The sequence below is a fragment of the Scleropages formosus genome, chromosome 5, assembly GCF_900964775.1.
Source record: "Scleropages formosus chromosome 5, fSclFor1.1, whole genome shotgun sequence".
In the NCBI taxonomy this organism is placed as follows: Eukaryota; Metazoa; Chordata; class Actinopteri; order Osteoglossiformes; family Osteoglossidae; genus Scleropages; species Scleropages formosus.
Genome location: NC_041810.1, coordinates 4,666,700 through 4,688,013, shown reverse-complemented (window position 1 = coordinate 4,688,013; position 21,314 = coordinate 4,666,700). Strand labels below are relative to the sequence as shown.

At 41.2% G+C, this 21,314-nt stretch overlaps 1 protein-coding gene across 1 annotated transcript in view; it reads left to right on the top strand.

Moving 5' to 3' along the window:
• Positions 1-16,643: 16,643 nt before the first annotated feature.
• LOC108930854 (paired box protein Pax-5-like) overlaps positions 16,644-21,314 on the top strand; it is a 61,549-nt gene continuing 56,878 nt past the window's right edge. The window contains exon 1 of the mRNA XM_018746331.2: positions 16,644-17,015. Within this exon, the coding sequence (XP_018601847.2) occupies positions 16,970-17,015 (46 nt within the window). The 5' untranslated portion in view covers positions 16,644-16,969. The remainder of the gene's footprint in view (positions 17,016-21,314) is intronic.

Below are 21,314 nucleotides of genomic sequence, written 5' to 3'. Positions count from 1 at the left end.
AGGAAAGGCTGATTATTTCTTTTCTTTTAAGAAAAAACAATGAGCTGAAAGACATTAAATGGAAAGAAACTGAAGATTTTCCTTCTGTTAACTGAACAGTGTTCCTACAGCTTTCGAATAGATATATTATTTCCATCCATCCATCCATCCATCCATTATGCCTCAATCTGAACACACAAACAGGTGTTTAGTATCTAGGCATGGTAAAAGTACAGTAAGCATGAAGAACTCACTCTGTCACCTGTCCCAGTCAGGTCTGTAATGGGCCAGAGCCAATCCTTGAAGCATGGGGCTCGGGGCTTAGGAGAGTACACCCCGTATGGGACGCAGCTGCATTGCAAGGTAGCTGCTGAAACACACATTCAGCCGAAAACTTAAAATTACACAAACTTTAACCAAATGAACTGTACAGCAACAGGTTACACAGAACTTATTAACCAAATCAAACCCATCATAAAAAACATCATAAACCAAGAGTGGTAGAATTCACAACAAACATGGGTGACACAGTGAGTGGTGCTGCTGTCTCACAGCGCCTGGGTGGTGTGAAAGGATGTGGGTTCGATCCCTGCCCAGTGTGTGTGGAGTTTGCATGATATCCCCATCTCTGCGTGGGTTTCCTCCGGGTGCTCTGGTTTCCTCCCACAGTCCAAAGACATGCCGTGTGAGTGACAGAGAGACTGTGTGTGTTCCGCTGATGTATAGATGAGTGACCCAGTGTAAGTAGTGTATCTAGCAGTGTAAGTCACCACGATGAATAAGGTGTGTGGACTGATAACACTACGTAGTATCCATTGGAAGTCGCTTTGGAAAAAAGTGTCTCCTAAATAAATAAATGTAAGCAAATTAATTGTCAACAACCCCTTATAACCAAAGGTCCTAATTAACCTCTCAGTGCTACTCAAAACAAAGAATTTCAAGTCATCATGTTAATATGAATGATAAAGTTCAGCAGTGACAGAATCTATACTGAAGCTATAACAGCTTCTGTTAGATGATAGAAGAAGGTTCATTCATGGCTTCATTTAATGGTTTGTTAAAATCCACTTGTGTCAGTTCACTTGTTTCAACACTGGTTAGTCATCTTTGTCCCCCAGGACTGTGGGACAGCATGACGCACTGCAGCGGTGACGTGATTCACCAAGCAGGGAGTGTGGACTTGCACTTCGCGCAGGAAAACCCCCCATGCCTGCATTCGGCTGTCACAAAACCCCATCTTCAACCGCACAGAACATCGCAGAGATGAACTGGAACGCGGAATTAGCGGAAGGCCGAGGTGGATCTTTTCAGGACACTAATCCCTTACGGTGGAGCTCAAAAGGAGCACTAAATGAGCTGCTTTCTCTCAGAAATTACAATTTTCCATGACATGCAGAAGAGCAGAAATGGGCCCCACAATGTCGTTCACTTCTTAGAATTAGGTGCTTTGTTCATTATTATAGATGTGTGAATATTGGCACAGTTGTGCACAATGCCAAATACATTTCTGTATATGTTCATATTTTCAAATTTCAGTAAGCACATCAACAAATCATCTCTGCTGTTTCAGCAGCCTCAGCATGACCTAGACAGCAATCACCGCTCCACAGCCCTAGTATAAATATAACTACGAATCCAGAGTTTTGAAAGATTTCAGGCTGTAATTGAATATTTGACCCTGCTTTTATGACCCTGAACTCTAATACTTACAATTTACATTGCATTTGTTTATTTAGCAGACATAAAGTGACATAGAACTCAGAGAAATCAGAAGTGCATTTCAACAGCAGAAATGGGGAATAAACGTGATTCTTGAAGTGCAGTCAGTAATACCATCATTTAATACGCATACATCACAGCAGCGCCTCTAAGAACCATGGGTAGATAGGAGATCAGCAGACACCTGAGTGAGAAAGAGAACCTTCTTGAATGCTGAGAAGGATTCAGCAGTTCTGAAGAACAGTGGGAGATCATTCCACCCTAAAGGAGTAATCATTACAAACTAGAACAATCTTTACTATGAATCTTCTCTGCTTTGGGTCTATGGACTTACTTGGATGTGGAGAAAGGTGTAAGATGGGAGATAGCTGAGTCTGGAGAAGGAAAATTAGTTGCTATGGCAAGGAGATGGGGCACCGGAGGGGTTGGTCCTTGTCAGACCGTCCCCTCGACACCTCAGCATATCTGAATATGGACTTTAGTCCAGTATCGGTATTGCTTTGATTGTTTGGTGGTCCCAAGGGTCAGAAAGACTTATGAAAGGTGCAACGTTCCTTTGACTATGTGGTACAAGGATTTTTGCACACCGGAGCAGCTCAATTTGCTGAAATAAAGGAGGAATGACGAAAGGATGTAGATGCAATATTGCGCCCAGAAGAAGACAGAAATAGGCAGAAATCCAGTCCAAATGGCAGCAAATCCATGTCATTGAGCTGCTGGAGTGTGTATGACATGCGTGTGAGTGTGGCAAGCGTGCTGTTTCTCGGCGTCCTTCACCGTCGAGAGCCATACTGGAGTTGCCGAGCAAGAACGCAGGCTGCAAGCTGTCGGGACGAGGGGCAGCCACGAGCAGGCGGCGCCTCCGCACGTCCGCTCGCATATGTTGCTGAAAAGCCAAGCACGTTTGCTGGAGTAGAACACTGTGCATTGCCAACATGTTCCCGCAGACGCGGTCTAATTAGACACCGCTCTCAGTCGTCTGAATGAACGAAGAGCCAGATGACAGATGGGAGCGTTTGGTGGCTACAGGTAGGTGGCTTTGTGCCCTGGAGTGTATGTGAGGCCTGCACTACTGAACCGGGATGTCTGGATGCCTCATTGTGCTCGTGCAGAACACGTGAAATTCTACAGAACACTGGTGAAACGTGCTGAGAACAACTGCAATAATGTTGGGGAAGCATCTGCAGAAGAATCTGGCAAACGTAAGAGGGACATTTCTTCTATCTGAGAGGACATAAGAGAAATATCTGGTGGAACATCTCGAAGAAGCAAGCGCAACGTTCAAAGGATCATCTTGAGATCGTAACAGAAAAATCTAGAGGAATATCTGGACAGTAAACTTGGAAACATCTTGAGATGTTTCACATGAGGAAGATGAGAAACATGATCTCTTGAAGTTTTCTTGAAATTACTTCTTCGAGCTCCAGATGTTCCTGTCGATGTTCCTTTAAGATGGCAAATTACACTGAAATTTGAAATCATGTCGAAAATTTAATGGTAATAAAATAAAAGCGGTAATAAAGGCTTCCCTTCTATTTCAACCTTAATTTGTTGCAAATTATGGTGTTTCCTCCGATTGTTCCGATCTCTTCCAAAAGTTCAAAGGAAATGTACTGTGATGTGCATCTTTTGAGGGGATGAGTGTGTGTGACTGCCCCGTGACCAACTGCCAGTCCTGCCCAGGATTTACCCTGTTTCACACTGCATGCCTTTGGAATACTGTAAACTTTGGGCCACTGTGACCCTGCACCGGACAAGCAGTTGTAAATAATATATGGATCCTGATGTTTGCTTATTGCTGTGATTTTTTAATGCAGAATTTTTTTATGTTGTTTTTTTAGTTTTGCTGTCCTTTCATTGTTGTAATTTTAGGAAAAAAAACTCCAAATAGCTTTTATACATGTAAAAAGTATATATCGTTCTTGTTTATCGCAAAGCACTTTGATATGCTTTTTAAAATGTTCTATTTTAAATTAATGTTTTCATTGTCCACACAATTTTGTCTGCCTCTTGTCGAATGCAGTGTTATGGTGATGATCACGACCACGACTGTGATTGCATTGCATCATCGACACCCACTCGTCTCAAGCGGGGGTCGTGGTGAGCCGGAGCCTAACCCGGCAACGCAGGGCACAGGGTGGGGGGGGGGACACACGCACACACCCCCTGGACAGGATACCAGTCCATCACCATGCACCCCAAGTGGGGCTCAAACCCCAGAGCCACCACACAGTGGACACAGGCCAGACTTGCTACACCACTGTGCAACCATGCCCCTGCTATGACTATGATGATAATGATGACTATGATGATGACTATGATAATGATGACTATTATTATTATTATTATTATTATTATTATTATTATTATTATTATTATTATTATTATTATCTGTAGCTAGCAAGGTAATTTTCAGAATGTAATTGCTTATAACATGTAACTGTCAAGATCATTCTTTGGTGAGGTATTCTTAAAGTTTTGTTAGAGATAAATAAATTGTAAATGAAATTGAACAGACAGGATCATTTGTACTGATATTGTCTTTCAAGTGAACTGAATATGTTGTTTAGCACTTTCTCATAGTATTGCTTTGTCACAGGTTTTAAAGTCAAAGCCTTTCCTTTGTCTCCTTGGCTTTGAGCACTTTACCGGACACCTTTTACTTTACATTTCATTAAAGAGTCACAAAATTTATGGAAGAAGTTTGCAAATGGGCTGATGACTACAAGGCTACATAGGAGACGGAGAGGAGAAGCCACGCCCCACGTGGAGGAGGAGGAAGGTTGCTCGCCTTCTACGATGCTTGCCATCACCAACGGTCATGTTTTTAATTGTCTGCGCTAGATACAGAAACAGAGATACAAAAATTGTATCTTTCCCCATGCTGTTATGTCCATGAACAGCTGATTGTTGTTAGTCTGTGCAGTACTCTCTCCCTCTTACTTATTCCCTCCCTCATTATTTGTTCCACCCCCCCACAATGAATCGGAAAAAAATCGGATTCTGACTCCGATTCTGATCGCGAGGTGTTTTCTCGTAAATGTGAAATTGATATTTATGCAAATTTTTGGGTAAGAATTACACTTGCCCCTATCTCTGAATTCCCTTGAAAACAGAGTTTGTTTTAGGTATTTTTCCTTCTGTAAGCACAGAGGTAGGCAGTACAACAGGCTCACACAAGCAAAATTCCGAAGGGGCAATATTAATATTAATCGATGCCAAAAAAACTCAATGTTACTCAACAAGTGACACAACGACTCTCCCTGCTCCTACATCATGTATTTTTATCTCGGACAGTTTTGAATATGCACAAAATTTCTAAAAATGATTTCTTAATAAATACATTTGTGCAGCGATACCATATTCAACAAGTAATTTCTCAGAGCGGCCTCATGAAACGACATGACTAGCATTTCCGCTGTTTTCTCGCTCGTTTTCACGAACGGCTCTGAAAGTTCACGAGGTTCCATGTTTATTCATATGATAATAATTTCAAGGTGTTTGAAAAACGGTTGTTGAGATCAAGCCGTTCGTTACCGAGGAATAAAAAGGCAGAAGTTTGGTTAAAAAAAAATGCTAATTGTAAAGTCAGTAGTATTACAGTTTTTACCAGTGTATCCGCCCTCCTTCTTTGACTTTGGTTTACTGGGACACTGCGCCTCTATTCCTGGTCCCTCCAATTTTCCTGGTACCTCCTTTGACCTCCCTCTCTGTCCAGTATGAATGAAACCAGCTCTACCCGCTGCGTAGCGTCAGCTCCGGGGGCCACTTGGGCTCCTGGGTTTGGGCCTGGTGCGAGAGAGGCCAGGGTCCAGAGATCACACGGCCGGCAGACAAGAGAACAACCGTGCACGTCTCCCCCTCTCCGCACAACAAAAGGCTGGCCGGAGGAAATCCCAGGCTGAGCCGTCGCCCCGGCACACATGACCGTGTAAAGCATGGGCACTCTTGCAGAAATCCCCAGCCTGAAGAGCTGAAGCCCAGGGAAATTTAAATGAGCAAGTATACAGACTGGGAGAAGGCACAAAAGAGGGTTGGACTGAAAAAAGAATATCAAAAGAAAGGAGGAAAATAAAAAGGAGGGAACCGGATTGCTGAGGTTGCAGGTTGTCCTAATGTCTAGATCTTTAGAGATTTGCTAAACATATTTTATTCATTTTTTTATCATAGGAAACAGTCCCTCCACCCAAACAGGCCCCTGTTTTGTTTTCCCTCTTTTTTTTTATTAACGCCATTTACGAGTGGAGTGCAGATTACCTTTTGCTTCTCTAATTCCACACAGACATAAGCATGCAGATGAACTTCTAAAGCAGCGCAGACTTGCCTTCGGTCATCATTTAAAAATGCATAAAAACAACTGATGTGTGCAAGGAAATATAAACTGCACCCCCACCCCCCCCCCACCGCCACCCTTCCAACCCCCACCATCCACCATCAATCCAGGAAATAGCTTTTTCTATATGCACTGGCAAAACTAACTTAGTCCATCTCTTAATCATGAAATGCAGGACAGTTTGACTACATCAGCACAGAAGTGTCACCATTAGTTTGCTGCTCTAATCAGATCCTTAGTGAAACTTAATGAGCATATCCACTTCTCAAGATAAAGAGACATTTTAATTTCCACCACTTGCCCCCTTAACCTGACATGATTTCATATTTCCCTGCGTACTGAATAATATGATGTTCTAGCGCTGCAGCTCCGTGAAGGTGTTCAAAACAGTGCTGTGGAGGAGCGAACATGAACTGGTCATAGATAATGCCAAATATGCTAAAACGGTAGTAAAAATCAGTGGTTATGTAACTGCCGTGGCCAGAAGAGTGTTGGTAGGGCCTCAAGGTAGTGCTGCTCCTGAAGCTCCAAGGCAGAAGGAACGTCATTTACAAGTTCAAACATTTTTAAAAGGGCAACCATTATTACTACAGTAGACTTCTGAAAAACAAAATATTTATACATTGTTGTACTTAAGAGGGGGGCGTAGTGGGGCAGTGGGTTGGACCGGGTCCTGCTCTCTGGAGGGTCTGGGGTTCGAGTCCTGCTTGGGGTGCCTTGCTGCGGACTGGCGTCCTGTCCTGGGTGTGTCCCCTCCCCCTCCAGCCCTTTGCCCTGTGTTGCCAGGTTAGGCTCCAGCTCCCTGCGACCCCATATGGGACAAGCGGTTCAGAAAGTGTGTGTGCGTGTGTGTGTTTTACTTAATTTAAGCTGCATTTGAAAGACAGTGCCAAGATTTTTGGATTGCGCAGCTTTGGTTCCTTATAACCAAAATATGCTCTGATGTGCGGTAAAAAAATATACAGTTGTACCCATGAATCTGCATCTGGCTTGTTTTTTTCCTTTTTATAGACGTCCATCAATGATGTCAGTATTATTGTGTCACTAAAGGGACAATCTGTCCCTTTTAGCCATTAATCTGAATTTAGGTATGAAATAACCCTTATTTTCAAACTCATTCATTCATTCATTCATTCATTCAATCAAGCAATCAATCTATAGCAGTTTGTCATAATACAGGGTTGTGGTGGTCTTCAGCCTATCCTGGAATGTTTGAAAATTAAAACTATTTTAATGACCTACAGTATAACAAACAAGCTATTATTTTTTATTGTTGCTGGCACAGCAAGTAGCACTGCTGTCTCACAGCACCGGGGTGGTGCGAGAGGATGTGGGTTTGATCCCCACTCAGTCTGTATGGTGTGCGCATGTTCTCCTTGTGTCTGCGTGGGTTTCCTCCAGGTGCTCTGGTTTCCTCCCACAGTCCAAACACATGTTGTTCAGGTTCCCCCATAGTGTGTGAGTGACAGAGAGAGAGAGAGTGTGTGTGTGTTCCACTGATGTGTGGATGAGTGAGCCAGTGTAAGTAGTGTATCTAACAGTGTAAGTCACCATGGTGAATAAGGTGTGTGGGCTGATAACACTACATAGAGTTCATTGAATGTCGCTTTGGAGAAAAGTATCTGCTAAAATAAATAAATGTAATGCAAATGTATTATAATTAAATCTGGAGCAATTTTTACTGCAGATAAGTTGGCAGCACACAGTTTAATGTTTAGGATGGTGGAGCTGCAATCTGCAGGTCCTGGGTTCAAATACCACTGCTGTTTAAATGGATTAATCATGATGGAGTTGCTTGGACAGCGAGGAGCCTAGTAGTGGGTCATGAGGAGCTCCCACACCTCTATAGCAGCTAACAGCACATGTACATACCGAAAACTCAAAAATCATGGCAAAATATGATCTGTTCTGCAGAGACTTAGCTTACCAAACAAGTCATTTGATTGTTGTGTCAGGAACCTTCAGCTGACTGGTTTTGATGGACTGTGGGCCCCACTTATTCCATACTCTGGAAAAACCTTCCCACCAGAAGAAAGAGGCTACAGCTGAAGGTGCTTCCTAACACTGAAAGTGAAATATTGTCTGTGGTCAAAATCTGAAACGTGTTGTATGCAGACAAATGAAATATTTCAAAAAAAATATTTACAATAAATACCAAAATGTATTTTATTGTAATGAAGGGGTTCCTATAAACAGCTAAAACTGTAACTTTAAGGCAGTTCTATGTCCAGCTCTTGACCTTTGAATGAAAGACATATTTCCACTTCCTTAGGAGACAGAGTCGCTGGATGTTTCTTGCATTAAACATACCTAATAATTCTGGTACATATTTGTTTTTGGCACTTCCCCTTTCTTTTCTTCGCTGCTCGTTTTGTCTCATTTCAGCACACGGGTGAAAGAGGCAGCGTAAATAAGCTTTTTCCCGCCTACTTCGCGGAAGCATGAGGCATAACTCTATATCTGTGGCTTCCTTGGCATCAGAAAGACTGAATCAGCGCTTGAGTTCATTCAGTCGAATGCGACTATAGCACCTGTCAGAAGTTTGAGTACACTTGCTGGGAGCCCCTCCCCCCCAGACATTTGGTTAAGAAGGTTAGATCAAGAAAACAAGGTGTCGTGTCCTCCCTGCTCTTCTGCAGCAGGTCCCAGAGATGTAGGACACTGTGCGTTGCTTTGCTTTCACTCTTCTGTCCAGTTTGTCCCATACAGATGTTGTCCAGGCTGCCCATGTGTGCTCACATTTTACAGTGGTACTGGAGATTGCAGTAATCAGGGTCATCTGGTAGTGTAGTGGTTACAGCTATTGCCTTTGGACCCACTGGCTACAGGTTTGAGCCCCACCTCTAGCTACAGTACTCCTAAGCAAGGTGGCTCTCCTGAAAAAATTGCTCCAGTAAAATAACTGAAATGGATAAATAACTGTAGTTAGACTAACATTATAAGCTGCTTTAGAGAAAAGCGTTGAATAAATGTAAGACTGTATTCTGATTGGCTCTCACTGTGTCGGCAAGTCGTTTATTACTGCGCAACTGGCAGTTTGCAAGTTCCTATGTATTTTTGACATAGGTTTAACTTTTCATGTTGTTTAAACTCTCCCCCCCCCCCCCCCCCCCCCCCCCCCCCCCCCCCCCCCCCCCCCAGTGCTTGAAGGGTTTGCACAGGTCAAACTGAATTCCTGCAAAAATGTGTTGCAGTAACTTTCATATGCAAATGTGCTGTCTGGTGTTTCCATGCACACTGTGAATAACAGACCACAGACTGCTTGAAGCACCAGAGACACTGGAACCACTGTTTTGCGTGTGTTTGGGCCTTAATCTTATTTTGGTCCGGCATGTAAATAAACAAATTTAACAACAAGAAACACCTGCTCCACTGCTGCTGATGCTATTTACTCCTGTAGCTGCTGTATTATTAATATTGACTATAAGTCATTCATTTAGCTCATGCTTTTATCCAAAATTACTTACAACGTGAGTTGTGTATACTAAACTACTTACAGTTACTCACCTATTTATACAGTTCTTACTGTATCAGTTGGGTGTATGAACCCTGATCAGCGGTACTAGAGGGGAGTGAAGGCCCGTCCTTTGATTGCCAGGTGACAGCTCTAAACACTACATCATCTGCTGCTCCTTAACACAGCTTGAGGAGCTATAATTAATTTTACTGTAAATTTTCTGGTTTTCAGGCAACGTGGACAGTCTTCAGTTGAATTAATTGGTAAGTGATCTCATATTGTCTTTGGTTCACGTTTACGATGCCGTTTCACTCAAACATCCTGCTTATATCAGTGCTACGTCTGGTATCAAAGTTCGGGTAAGTTTGATATCCTTTGTCAGTACTGGTGTGTAAATCAATGGCAAGAGATCAGGAGGGCTTTTATGTACATGACTGTAGCCTTTACACAGCTGCTACTCCTGTGTTGTATGTAAATGTTTGTGTGTCTTTAAAAAAAGAATTGTAGGAAGGTGATCAAGATTCATCTATTCTGAGTTTTATGCACCTACTCGTGCGATGAACATCGGTGCATAAAGTGGAAAGAAACAAACTAAGTTTACTTAAGAATCACATGTCTGGAACTATGTCTCTCTTTCTCCTAATGGAATGAACACACTGTATTTTCTCTGAGATGTACGTCTATTTGGAGAAAAGTGTCTGCTAAATGAACACATGTAAATGTACACACACACACACACTTTCTGAACCACCTGTCCTATATGGGGTCGCGGGGAACCGGGGCCTACCCAGCCACACAGGGCATAGGGCCAGAGGGGGAGGGGACACACCCAGGACGGGATGCCAGTCCATTGCAAGGCACCCCAAGCGGGACTCGAACCCCAGACCCCCTGGAGAGCAGGACCCGGTCCAACCCCCACCCTGTAAATGTAGTATTATGATAAACCCTAACCTTTTCAACATCCATCCATCCATCCATCCATCCATCTACTGCACTGCAGAGAAGAGAGGAATTTCTACATTGACTTGGATGCCGCATTGACTGATTCTTCTATTGTCCAAATCTTCTGTACATTTCTTCCCCTCAACCTTGAAATATTTGTACTTGAAGTTCATTGTAGTTTTAGAACCTGATGATTCACATTTTTTGTGCACTTGAAGCTCCACGTGGTTCCATCCATCCATCCATCCATCCATCCATAGTCAGTAACCGCTTGTTCGAAGTCTGTATAGCATGAATGATGTTCACTTTTATTTGTTGTGACAGCTGGCTCCTGCTTTAAGACACCCCACTACACCTTGTGGTGCAGACAAATCTGTCCTGCTATTATTCACTTTTAGCCCAGCAATACATCACTGGCCAACAGAGCAATTACACTTCAAAAGCTGCAAAAATAAAAACACAAGTTTTATTTCAGATTTCTAATCATTACCACTGTAAATGGTGTTTTTTTATAGAAAATACTGCAGGAGTGTACAGTCCTCTATTTGTTTGCTGCCATAATGTACGGTCAGTATTCTAAATATACTTTTCCCTGAAGATCATATAAAATGGTTTAAAATAAAGGGAGCATTTTATTTTAAATGTTTGTGTTTGAGAGACACTGGTTGGCAACTCGACTTCTTTATTGACAGACTGGGGAAAATTACCATTCGCCCATCCGCCCTGAGGACGTTTTCTGTAAATTTTCTTCGCTAAAATGTCCCCGCTTTACGTGGTTTTGCTTTGTCGTAAGTCGCACTTCTCGTTAAACGAGGGTCGTATATCGGGACCCGTACAGACATCAGCGCAGAATGAATTACGTGTCGTGCGGCCTGTGCGCAAAAATTGAAACAACAAATTTTCTTGACCTTAGAGCGCAGTTGGGAAAAAGTCAGGTGGAGCTTTTCCAGGAACATTATTAAAGCCTTTCTGGACTTTTCCCTCTATATTTGTTTGTTTGCCTGTTGTGACTAATTGGCTCCTTTTATTGCTGTGTCTCGCTTTTCGTGTAATTATTTCCAGTTCCACATGACCAGCGAGGGCTCCTCACACAACTAATTTGAAGAAGATTCGTTGCCTAAAACATTTATGGAGAAAAGTCCATTATAATTCTAAAAACACTGCTATACTGATTGAATTACACTGAACAGCAGATTGGTACTGATATTGTAAATAACACACACACACACACACACACACACACACACGTTTTCCCTCTGAAATACCTTTTAATGCTTTGTGTCGAACATCTAAATGTATAAAACCTTAAACAAACATGCTCTCAACTGAATAACAAACATTTTGCATTTATAGGCACTGATTCATTGAGATCAGTAGTTTTCCTCATGTGTAACTGTACAACGAGTAATTAATATTAATCATATTATTAAGGATAATATTATAATATTAAACATAGTATTAAGCGACAGCTATAGACTTTGGAACAATTTTTTTCTCATTTGAATAATAAACCCCTTGCAGCTCGTGCAAGATGCTGAACCTAAAGCAATTACCACTCGCATTTAGTGAACAATGAGAAAGACCTCGCAAAAATAATTGTACAATTTCATTTCACTGTGTGAAATAATAAAACGTCTATGAATATAAATTTATTTTCGGGTCCTACACATACAATACAAATATAAACATAAAATTAGCTGGGAAGTTTTGTGCAGGATGACATCTGGATTGATTAGTACAGATATATAGAGAATGCATTAGTGTGCTGGTGCTATTTGTTACTCTTATTATTGTTTCAGCAGAAAATAAGCATTGAAAGTATGAAAATTGCGCGAAAATGTTCTCTACGTCGTCCTAATTCACAGACTGACACACGTCCGTGCAAACATGGATTGTTTTCTAACACATACCGCATTTTACTATGCTTCGAAATATTAATCACTTTTTTTATAGCCCGTTTTACAAACTTTATACAAACTTTTGCAGTTTGTAAAGAGATTTTCTCGGATTATGGATCCTGTTTAATTAAATCCCAGCCTATTTACGCCTTACTTTCGACCCAAATGTGTGTGGGACATCCATCAGAACTACGGAGAAATAATTTGTTTTACACGAAGTGACACTTTATTGCAAAAAGTCTGTTTTCTTCCAACAACAAACGTCCTTACATGATGCAGCTGGGTGACCCTATATGTTACCCTGGTACGGGCTGTTACCGGGACAACCTTAGGGTTAAAAAGGCCCCACACAAAGATGTGTCCTAAGAACTCCCTCCCAAAAAAAACCCCTGAAAAACAGTTTATTTTCTTCCTCTAATGATAGAGAAGCTGTTCAGTGCGCTTTGAAAGAGCATTTTTATCTTTTACACTACAACAGAGCAAAATACCGGTGTCCTGTTGTGTGCAGGAATTCCCTGATATAGGATATATTGATTTTTCACATCGAACCCTTCCCTGTGGCATTCAGCTGAAAGATACAGGACCCAATATTCTGACATGTTAATAACGGGCTCAAACACTGAACTGAATTAATAGGAATAACATCTTTTAATTGTATATCGAGAAAACTTTGTAGACAAATGACTAAGAAATTAATACCTGCAAGTGGGTTTTTTTTTTGTTTTGCCACAGTTTCCTAGTCTGCTTTTATTGCCTTGCTTATAAATGTATTTTTGTTTAATTATGAAATAAAAATGCTTTTAAAAATTTCAAGCAGTTCACTTGTTTAAATCATAGTTGTTTGGGGTGTTTTTACTAACAGGCAGCAGTTTATTTTGGAAGCACCTGGAAAATATTTAATTTTTAGGGGAATATATGAGAATATGTTATATTTATTCAGCTGTAGGAGACTGTAGGTGATCCCCAAATCCAAAAGTGATTATAACAATTTATTTCTATTTATATTGATCCGTTCATCACAGAGACTCATTTATGAAAGTCAGACTTTAGGAGGTGTAAATATTTTATTATGAAGTGTACCGTTAGATTTTAGCAAGTTTGCACATTGGGCTGCCAGCTTCTTTATTTCAGAGAACCCACAACTTTATAATGGACATTACTTATGAATATAAATGTCTGTATACCGACTACATACAGGGGGTTAATATTACTTTGCAAAAAAAATCTTGCTTTTGAATTCTTATTAGAGAAAATTAGTGCAGCTACAGTAATTTTTAAAGCCTTGACTGATGGTGTGTGGTTTATTGAAATATAACAGGTTAAGAATATTCTTTATGAAAATATTCATGCAACCTTGAGACTCAGAAATGGAGAATATGCAGTGGCTGAGGAGAGCTTAGCGAAAATGGATCACCACTAAATGAAATGAGCAAATCGATTAATTAAAGGAAAGTGCACTGCTAATTTGCATTTTTGTTGCTTCTTTGTGTATTTATTAACTTTTTATTTGGTCAAAGTGATTAAATGTGAAGTTCAATCTCATTTATCGCAGGCTTGCAAATGGCTTAATATGTAATTAATTTCACCCCTAACAAAAAGTAGATTTAACAATTCTCTTTTTACATTGGAAACGGTTATTTTTCTAGAATATTCCTTCAAGCAAACGCGATGCATCCAAGCTAAGATATTGCAAACTATCAGATGGTTCAAAGTGGGTATAGACGCAACAGCTCTGCAGGCTCACATGAATCCAGCAGTATATAAAATACTTAACGGATAAAACACGTCATCACGAAACACATAATCCATCTCTGAAAGTGATGAGATGCGGAGCAGGAATCCATTGCTTCAAACACGTAAAATTCAGAAATATCTGATAATTTAAGGTTTATTTAAAAAAAATAAATCACCCCCCTCCCCCATATGACTTGCTGGATCCCAGAAGTAGCGTTTCTCTCTGTCTTCTCAATGTACGAGGAAAGGTGACCCCCTACTGCGAGTGTGAACGTGTGTGTGTGCGTGTGTGTGTGTGTGTGTGTGTGTGTTGATGGCTTGTGACCGGTGCATAATTACTGTTAACTCTGAATTTCTAAGACCATAGAAATGGATCTGAATTCCTGACATGTCTCGCAGCTCCTGTTCTTTTTTGGTATATATAAATAAATAAATAAATAAAACAGTGTTATGATACAGATGGCCTCAACTCACACACTCCCCAAGCTCACACACCAGCTGTATCAATGGAAGACGGGAAACACATTTTCAACTTTCCTCCTTAGTTTGCATAAACCCGGGACTTCAGTGCCGCTTCTGCGACACTTACTGTTACTTTTATGCTTTTTGCAGCTGGCAAAGTCACGATGGACACGAGTGATATGATTCTAAGCAGATTTCCCACGTTGTCCTCAAACTGAGACTTGCCTTTACTCCACTACAGGAGAAGCCTGATTCAAAATTAAAAATCAGCAAAAAAAAAAAAAAGGAATGAAACGTGCGCAAAGATCCAAGAAGTGACCTCCCCTATATTTATTACACAGCTTTTCCCCTCACAGGCATGATTTCAATAAAGAGCAGGTGCAATATTTTTTGACATTCCAGATGTATTTGTCACACACCTGCCCGTGAAAACTAACTATCACTCATCTACAAACATTCTTGGAGGATCATTAAAATACAGTAGCTGGTGGCGGATGATTACTGTGATCTTGTATTTCTCACTTCTGCATTTCGCCTTCGCCATGCACTCCAATAAAATGTTGCGCAATTACAAGAAAAGATCAAACAGCAGCCGGTGGGACAGTTTGTTACTTAGTATCAAAAGTGAGAAATACTTCAGTGAAATCATTAAGGGTAGTGCCGCGTTTATGAGCGGCTTACACGAGGTGCTGAGAGGGTGCGTGACTCGGCTATTGTCCATCATTAAACTTATTGATGGCCATAAATGCGCTGTCTTTGTCCTCCGTGGACAGAGGACACGCAGAAGCATGCGGGGGTCAGGTCGCGAGCAGGGCCACATAACGACCGGCTGAGACAATCGACTGTGTCCCCCCATTGTCCCGCCACTAGAGCTATGAACTCGGGATCCATTCACTTCGGAGTCGCGCTTTGCAAACACGTCCCCGCGCGCGCTCCCGCTCGCGGCCTGCGGCGCATCTCCCCGCGCGATAACGGTGACCTTACAGAACCGGGGTTTCTGAGCGATGACGGAGCGCCGCGAGGCTCAGAAGTGCGCGCGACGTCTGGCGAAAGTGAAAGTGCCCCCCCCCCCCCCCCCCCCAACGGTGCCATAGTGTGGAGCAAAAACCAAAAGTTCAAAACAAGATTAAAGCTACTTCATGCCTTTGCTACACTTTGACTACCCGTTTCCAATATTGGATGCTTGAAATACAAGGAGTTCAAGGATTTAAACCTCGAGTGATCAATTTTGGACATACTCTGTAGCTCACATATTTGTGTATTTCATTCATTTTTATAATGTTAATCTAACTACAACCCATTTGTACAGCTGGGTAATTTTACTGGAGGAACTACAGGTAAGTACCTTGCTCAAGGGTAGCAGCTGGAGGTGGGACTCAAACCTGTGACCTCTGGGTCCAAAAGCACCATCTCCAACTACTCCTCTCCCAGCTACATATCAGTGTTACTTACTTCTCAGGCTCTACCCTGCACCTGTTCTGCACATATATTGTATAAATGTACATTTATACTGAGGTGCATCTTTCTCCTTATGCTCTGGACTATTTAAGTATGCAGCATATATAAAAAATATATTTCCTACATCATTTTGCTTTTTTGCTCTACACATATCTTACATATAAAATTGTGTATATATGATGTCGTACTTTCTCTTCTTGCTCTGAACTCATATATTGTTCGTATTGTGCGCATATTACTGTTGTGCTCTTCCTCTTGCTCGTCTAGACCGCACATATTTTCTATATATTGCGCATATATTGCACTGGGGCTACTTTTGCTTCTTTCTCTAGACTCTGCGCGCGCTACTAAACATATATATTGCCTATATATGGTGCTGTGCTGCTTCATCTTCATGCTCTGGACTGCACGTGTATCGTGTATATATATTGCAGTTATGTGTATATATATAGTGCTGTGCTTCTTTCCCGTCCCGATCCAGGTTCCGCACGTGCTCTGTCATGTATGTTGTGCCCGCGCATGCATGTGCGCGCGTGTGGTGCTGTGCGGCGCCCTCCTCGCGCACTCCTCGCGCTCTGCACCTGCGGGACTGAGAGGACGGAGCGCACAAGTTGCGCGAAGAGGAACTTTGCGGCGGATGTCGCTCTGGGGGGGACGCGCGGCCGCGTGATTCGGCGTCGCTGGGGGACATGAGCGCACATCCCGAGCAGCTCCTTTACTCTTTTTAATCATTTCCACGCTTCCTTCGGACTCTCTCTTTTTTTTTTTGTTGTTCCCCCCTTTCTCTCCACCTAAAACGTTTAGTTTCAGCTCAGCGATCAACCGAGACAGCGCGACAGGCAGCGGAAGAAGAGCCGAATAATTTCAACCTGCTACTCGGCCAAAAAAGCCACTGACTCAAAAGACAAGGAGGAGAGGAAAAAAAAAAAAACTTTATTGTTCTATTTTTTTCCCCAATTTTTCTCCCTGCTACTCTCGCACCGCAGCATGGAATTTGAGCAAAAGCATCAACCAGGGAGGAGCGGAAGGTCAGGTAGGAAAACCGCTTTCTTTCTACTTTTTCCACTGTGTTCTGGGTGGGAAAACGTGGCACATTTTTTTTTTCCCAGTAAAGTGATCAACAGTTGGCGGATCTCCTGACGTCCACGTTCGCAGCAGAAGGTCCGGTTCCATTGGAAACGCAGCTGAGATTTTACAGAAATACTAGCACGTTTGGGAAGAAGCGCAATTTTCCATAAATAAACTTATTATCGACCTGTGTTATTAGGGTTCTTGTTTGAAGCGCACACTAACTCAGGTTGAACGTCGTTGCTTTCATTTTTTAAAGTATTTTTCTAACTTTTGGCACATTCTCAGTTTCCGTAGGCCTGTTCTTTCCATTTTTTTTTTAGTGTAATATGATAAAACAGTACATCATAATATCTCATAAATACCAAGTTCGACTGCAGTTTGTTTTCTGTTTCTAAACCAGTGCAGTTTCTTTGTCCTTTGCACTGATGTTTAAAGATAAAAAAATAAAAATAAATAAAAAAACAACGACTGAATTAATAAATTAATTAAAAATAGTTTTTCCTCTATTGTGGCAACGAGCAAGATCTGGTTTCCAGTCCCTACGTTGGTGGTGATGGTTTTATTAGTGCTATAACGGGACGTAGAGGCCCTCAGACGAATTGATCAGTGAATGCAAACTGCATCATTTCTATATTTTGAGTGAAATATGACATTTTGTATCGAGCTGATCGCAGCAACTGCGTTAAGGAGCTTTTTCGTCCGGAGAGCTTGAAAAGGCCTAATTGGCACATCAGTGTGATCAACATGACGTTCTTTCCCATTTTTTAAAAGTATAATTAACACGTGAAACATTTTCATTTTTGCTGTCAGTAAAATTATGCTGCGCTGTGGCAAATTATACGAATTGTGTTCAGGAAAATATCAGCACTTAATTGAAGATGTCGGCCAACCTTCATCTCGATGGCTTTTGCGGAGGATGTGACATGTAGAGACAAACAATCAGTCTCATTTAGGAAGCATTAAACGATTTAAATTATACGAGACGGACCAGTTAATTAAGTGAACTCCCTTTTTTTCTGATTAAGAAAATGGAAATTAATGGGAGTCTCAGTGTTCTAAGCGCAATATTATTTGTGCGTATTTTTTCCTTTCATTCTGCTGTATTTTCCATCCAGTTACACTTGGTGGTCGTGAGGCCATTGTGCCCCCCTCTCCAGTGGGACTGCTCAAGTGGGCACAGCCACCCGTGCGGTGTGAGAACACACAGCGGGGAGCACGAGAGCGGTGCGTGTGCGTGTGCGTGTGCGTGTGCGTCCTCATATCTCACCCCATGTTCAACGTGCGATAGGATACCGAGAGATAAAACCACGTGTTCTATCTAAGTATCTATCTATGTATCGATCTATGTATCTATGAGCCAATAAATCAGTCAATCAATGAGCCAATCAACCAATCAATCGATCACGTGGGGCAGCACATAGGGTCGTGTTTAAAGCTGTTCTCTTGAAAGCTGATGGTTGCTGGTTTGAATCTCATTCCTGCTCCCGTGTACTTGAGCAAAGTACTTGCCATAATTTCATATAGTAAAACCTAGCTGGATAAAAGGGTAAATCATCGTAAGCTGAGTATGTACCGCTGTAAGTCGTTTTGGAGGAAAGTAGTAAATAAATAAAAAAAGGCTTCCTGTGCATTTTTTAGGTATTTTTCAGAGCGTAGCAATAATTGTCAAAGCATATTTTACTACAGTAAAATTAAAGCACCGTAACAAATAATATATGTCCGTATTAATCAGCCAAATCACTGTTTTTGTAAAAAGCCGCGTGGATATTGGAAAGTATCTCACAGGTGTTGAAATGTAACCGTCCAAACCTTGATGTGGTGAATCTGTGAAGGAAGGTGTCCCGGGCGTACGGCACGTTCTGTTCAGACCTGTACTCCTGCAGTCTGAAGGGCATGGGTTCGCATCCCGCTTCTGTTAGAGTGCTCTTTAACGAGGTTCCTGTACTGGATGAGTGCATTGAGAGTATCCTGCTACCAAAATGCGTAAAACAGCAAATAAAGAGAAGCGTTGAGGTGCGAGCTCAACAGGTGGAGTCGCAGGGGTTCGCGACCCTTCATTAAAGGACTTCACCATCGGGCTCAGCACCAGCATTCATATTTCATTTCCTTTTTATTTCCCGAAGCACGATTTAGACAAAATGAAAAGTGTTCTATAATTCACAGTCTGTTTGGTCTCGTCACAATTATATGTAGTTTAACAATTAATTTCGTCCTTGTCCCAAAACGAACAATCAAAACTGGACATCAGATTTAAACCCGTTTGCTGCACTCTCCCCTTCCATATGGTTTTGGGGTTTTTGTGTTGTGTACACATTTCAGAATTATTTTATTACTGTGTGAAAGTCACAAAAGTGATGATTTATGGAACACGTCACAGGTGCAGTGGGGAAAATAAATAAATAAATAAACGTAGGATGAGCATGTTAACTACGACAAAGTGACGCAGGTAACACACGTAGAATGTCCACGGTCGAATCCCCCCCCCCTGCTGTGGAACCCCAACCCTCCGCTGATCCAGTATAAAGCACCCTGCTGCATAAATGGTTACATAAGTACTATTTAAGCAGTTTAGTATATAAACCAAACACTCTGAATCGCTTTAGAGAAAAACATTTGTTAAATAAACACAATAAATGACGAAAGTAGGTGTTAAAGTTACCCAGAAGTTCTTAAGGCTGCTGTCTTGTACAGTAAGTGATGATAATTGAAATGAGCAAAGGACTTTCAGGTACCAACAGATTTAATGAGCGAGAATGAAAAAAAGGAGGGAAAAAAAACTCTACAGTATAGCCAGCACTGCGACTTCTGTGACCTCAAAGTCAGAGTGGAGCTGCTGAGAAACAAAGTAAACTATCTAGCAGTTATTTAAATATGTGTAGAGTAGAGTTATTGGAAACTGCTGGGGGTGAATAGCTGCTAAGCTCTCTGGGTGCCCTCTAGTATAAGGACGCATGTTTTAAATAAGTAATATACTTTTAATTGTGTATGTGTTCTTTTAAATGGGATTAAATGCATATTTGCTTGACTGAAAATGAGTGTCACGAGCTGCGTAGAGCACAAATCCTCGCAGGCTGGATCACGGTGGGGCTCCATCGCTGTCCCTCAAGGGGCCTCTGCCATGGCTTCTGTGACCCCAGTATGGAAGGGTTCACTGTCCATCTCTGGCTGGATTCCACGCCAGGTGGTGGAAACCACACCCTATTCATTCATTCATTCATTCATTCATTCATTCATTTTTTTAGTTACTTAAGAATCTTTCCTTACCTCACACGTCTATGCAAGGCGACTTACAATGCTAGATATAAGTAACTTTACAGTGATTTACTCGTTTATACAGCAGAGTGTTGTTACTGGAGTAATTCAGGTTAAGTCCCATGATCGAGAGCAGTACAGAAGGAGGGAGATTTGAATCAGCAACTCTCAAACTGCAAAATGAGGACCCAAACCACTACGCCCCCTGCTGGCTGTTGTAGAAGGAAATAAATAATTCAGATGTGTTGTAAGAATAAATAAAAGGTAAACTATCAATATATATTCTTCACTCTCTTTTGAACTTGTCTATGAAAACTTGACGTAAAATCATTAATGACTTTGATTTGTGCGAATGTAATTAATGGCATTTTATTAAAACCTTACAGATAATCTGAAAGAAGCACAACTTTGTGCTCTATGCGTTTTAATTAGAGCTGAAAGTCTGGATTAAACACGGAGAACCGAACTTTAATCGTGTTTAGTTTCGTCACTTTGTCATTAATTTATTTATTTATCATTTAAGAATTAATTTGAATTTAAGAGATATGATGTTCTCATTATGTTTACAGTCAGTGGGCGTGTAATAATAATAATAATAATTTTTAAAAATCTTCCCATAGTGTTTACATGCGCTATTAATTTTTCATAGACTTTAGTCAGAGTCATATGAACCTCGGTTCGGTATCATGAGGAAAAAATGATACTTTAATTCTTCAAAAATACTGCATTTTCGGGATATAAAGAAAAAAGAAGTCTCAGTGTAAAGCAGCCCTGTGCCAGCAGTGTAGATTATGAAAGAAATGTTGAAACTAATTAATTCTTCACGTAATTTCCTGCTTTTCTTTCTTGAAAAAAAAGAAAAAAAATGGATACTTTTATAGCTATGTATAAAAAAATTATTCAATTAGTAGATTGCGAATATAAACGCTTTTATGACTGACATACTTTATAATATCATACATATTAATATATATTTACTGCCACTTTTTTGAAAAACGTACAACTTCCA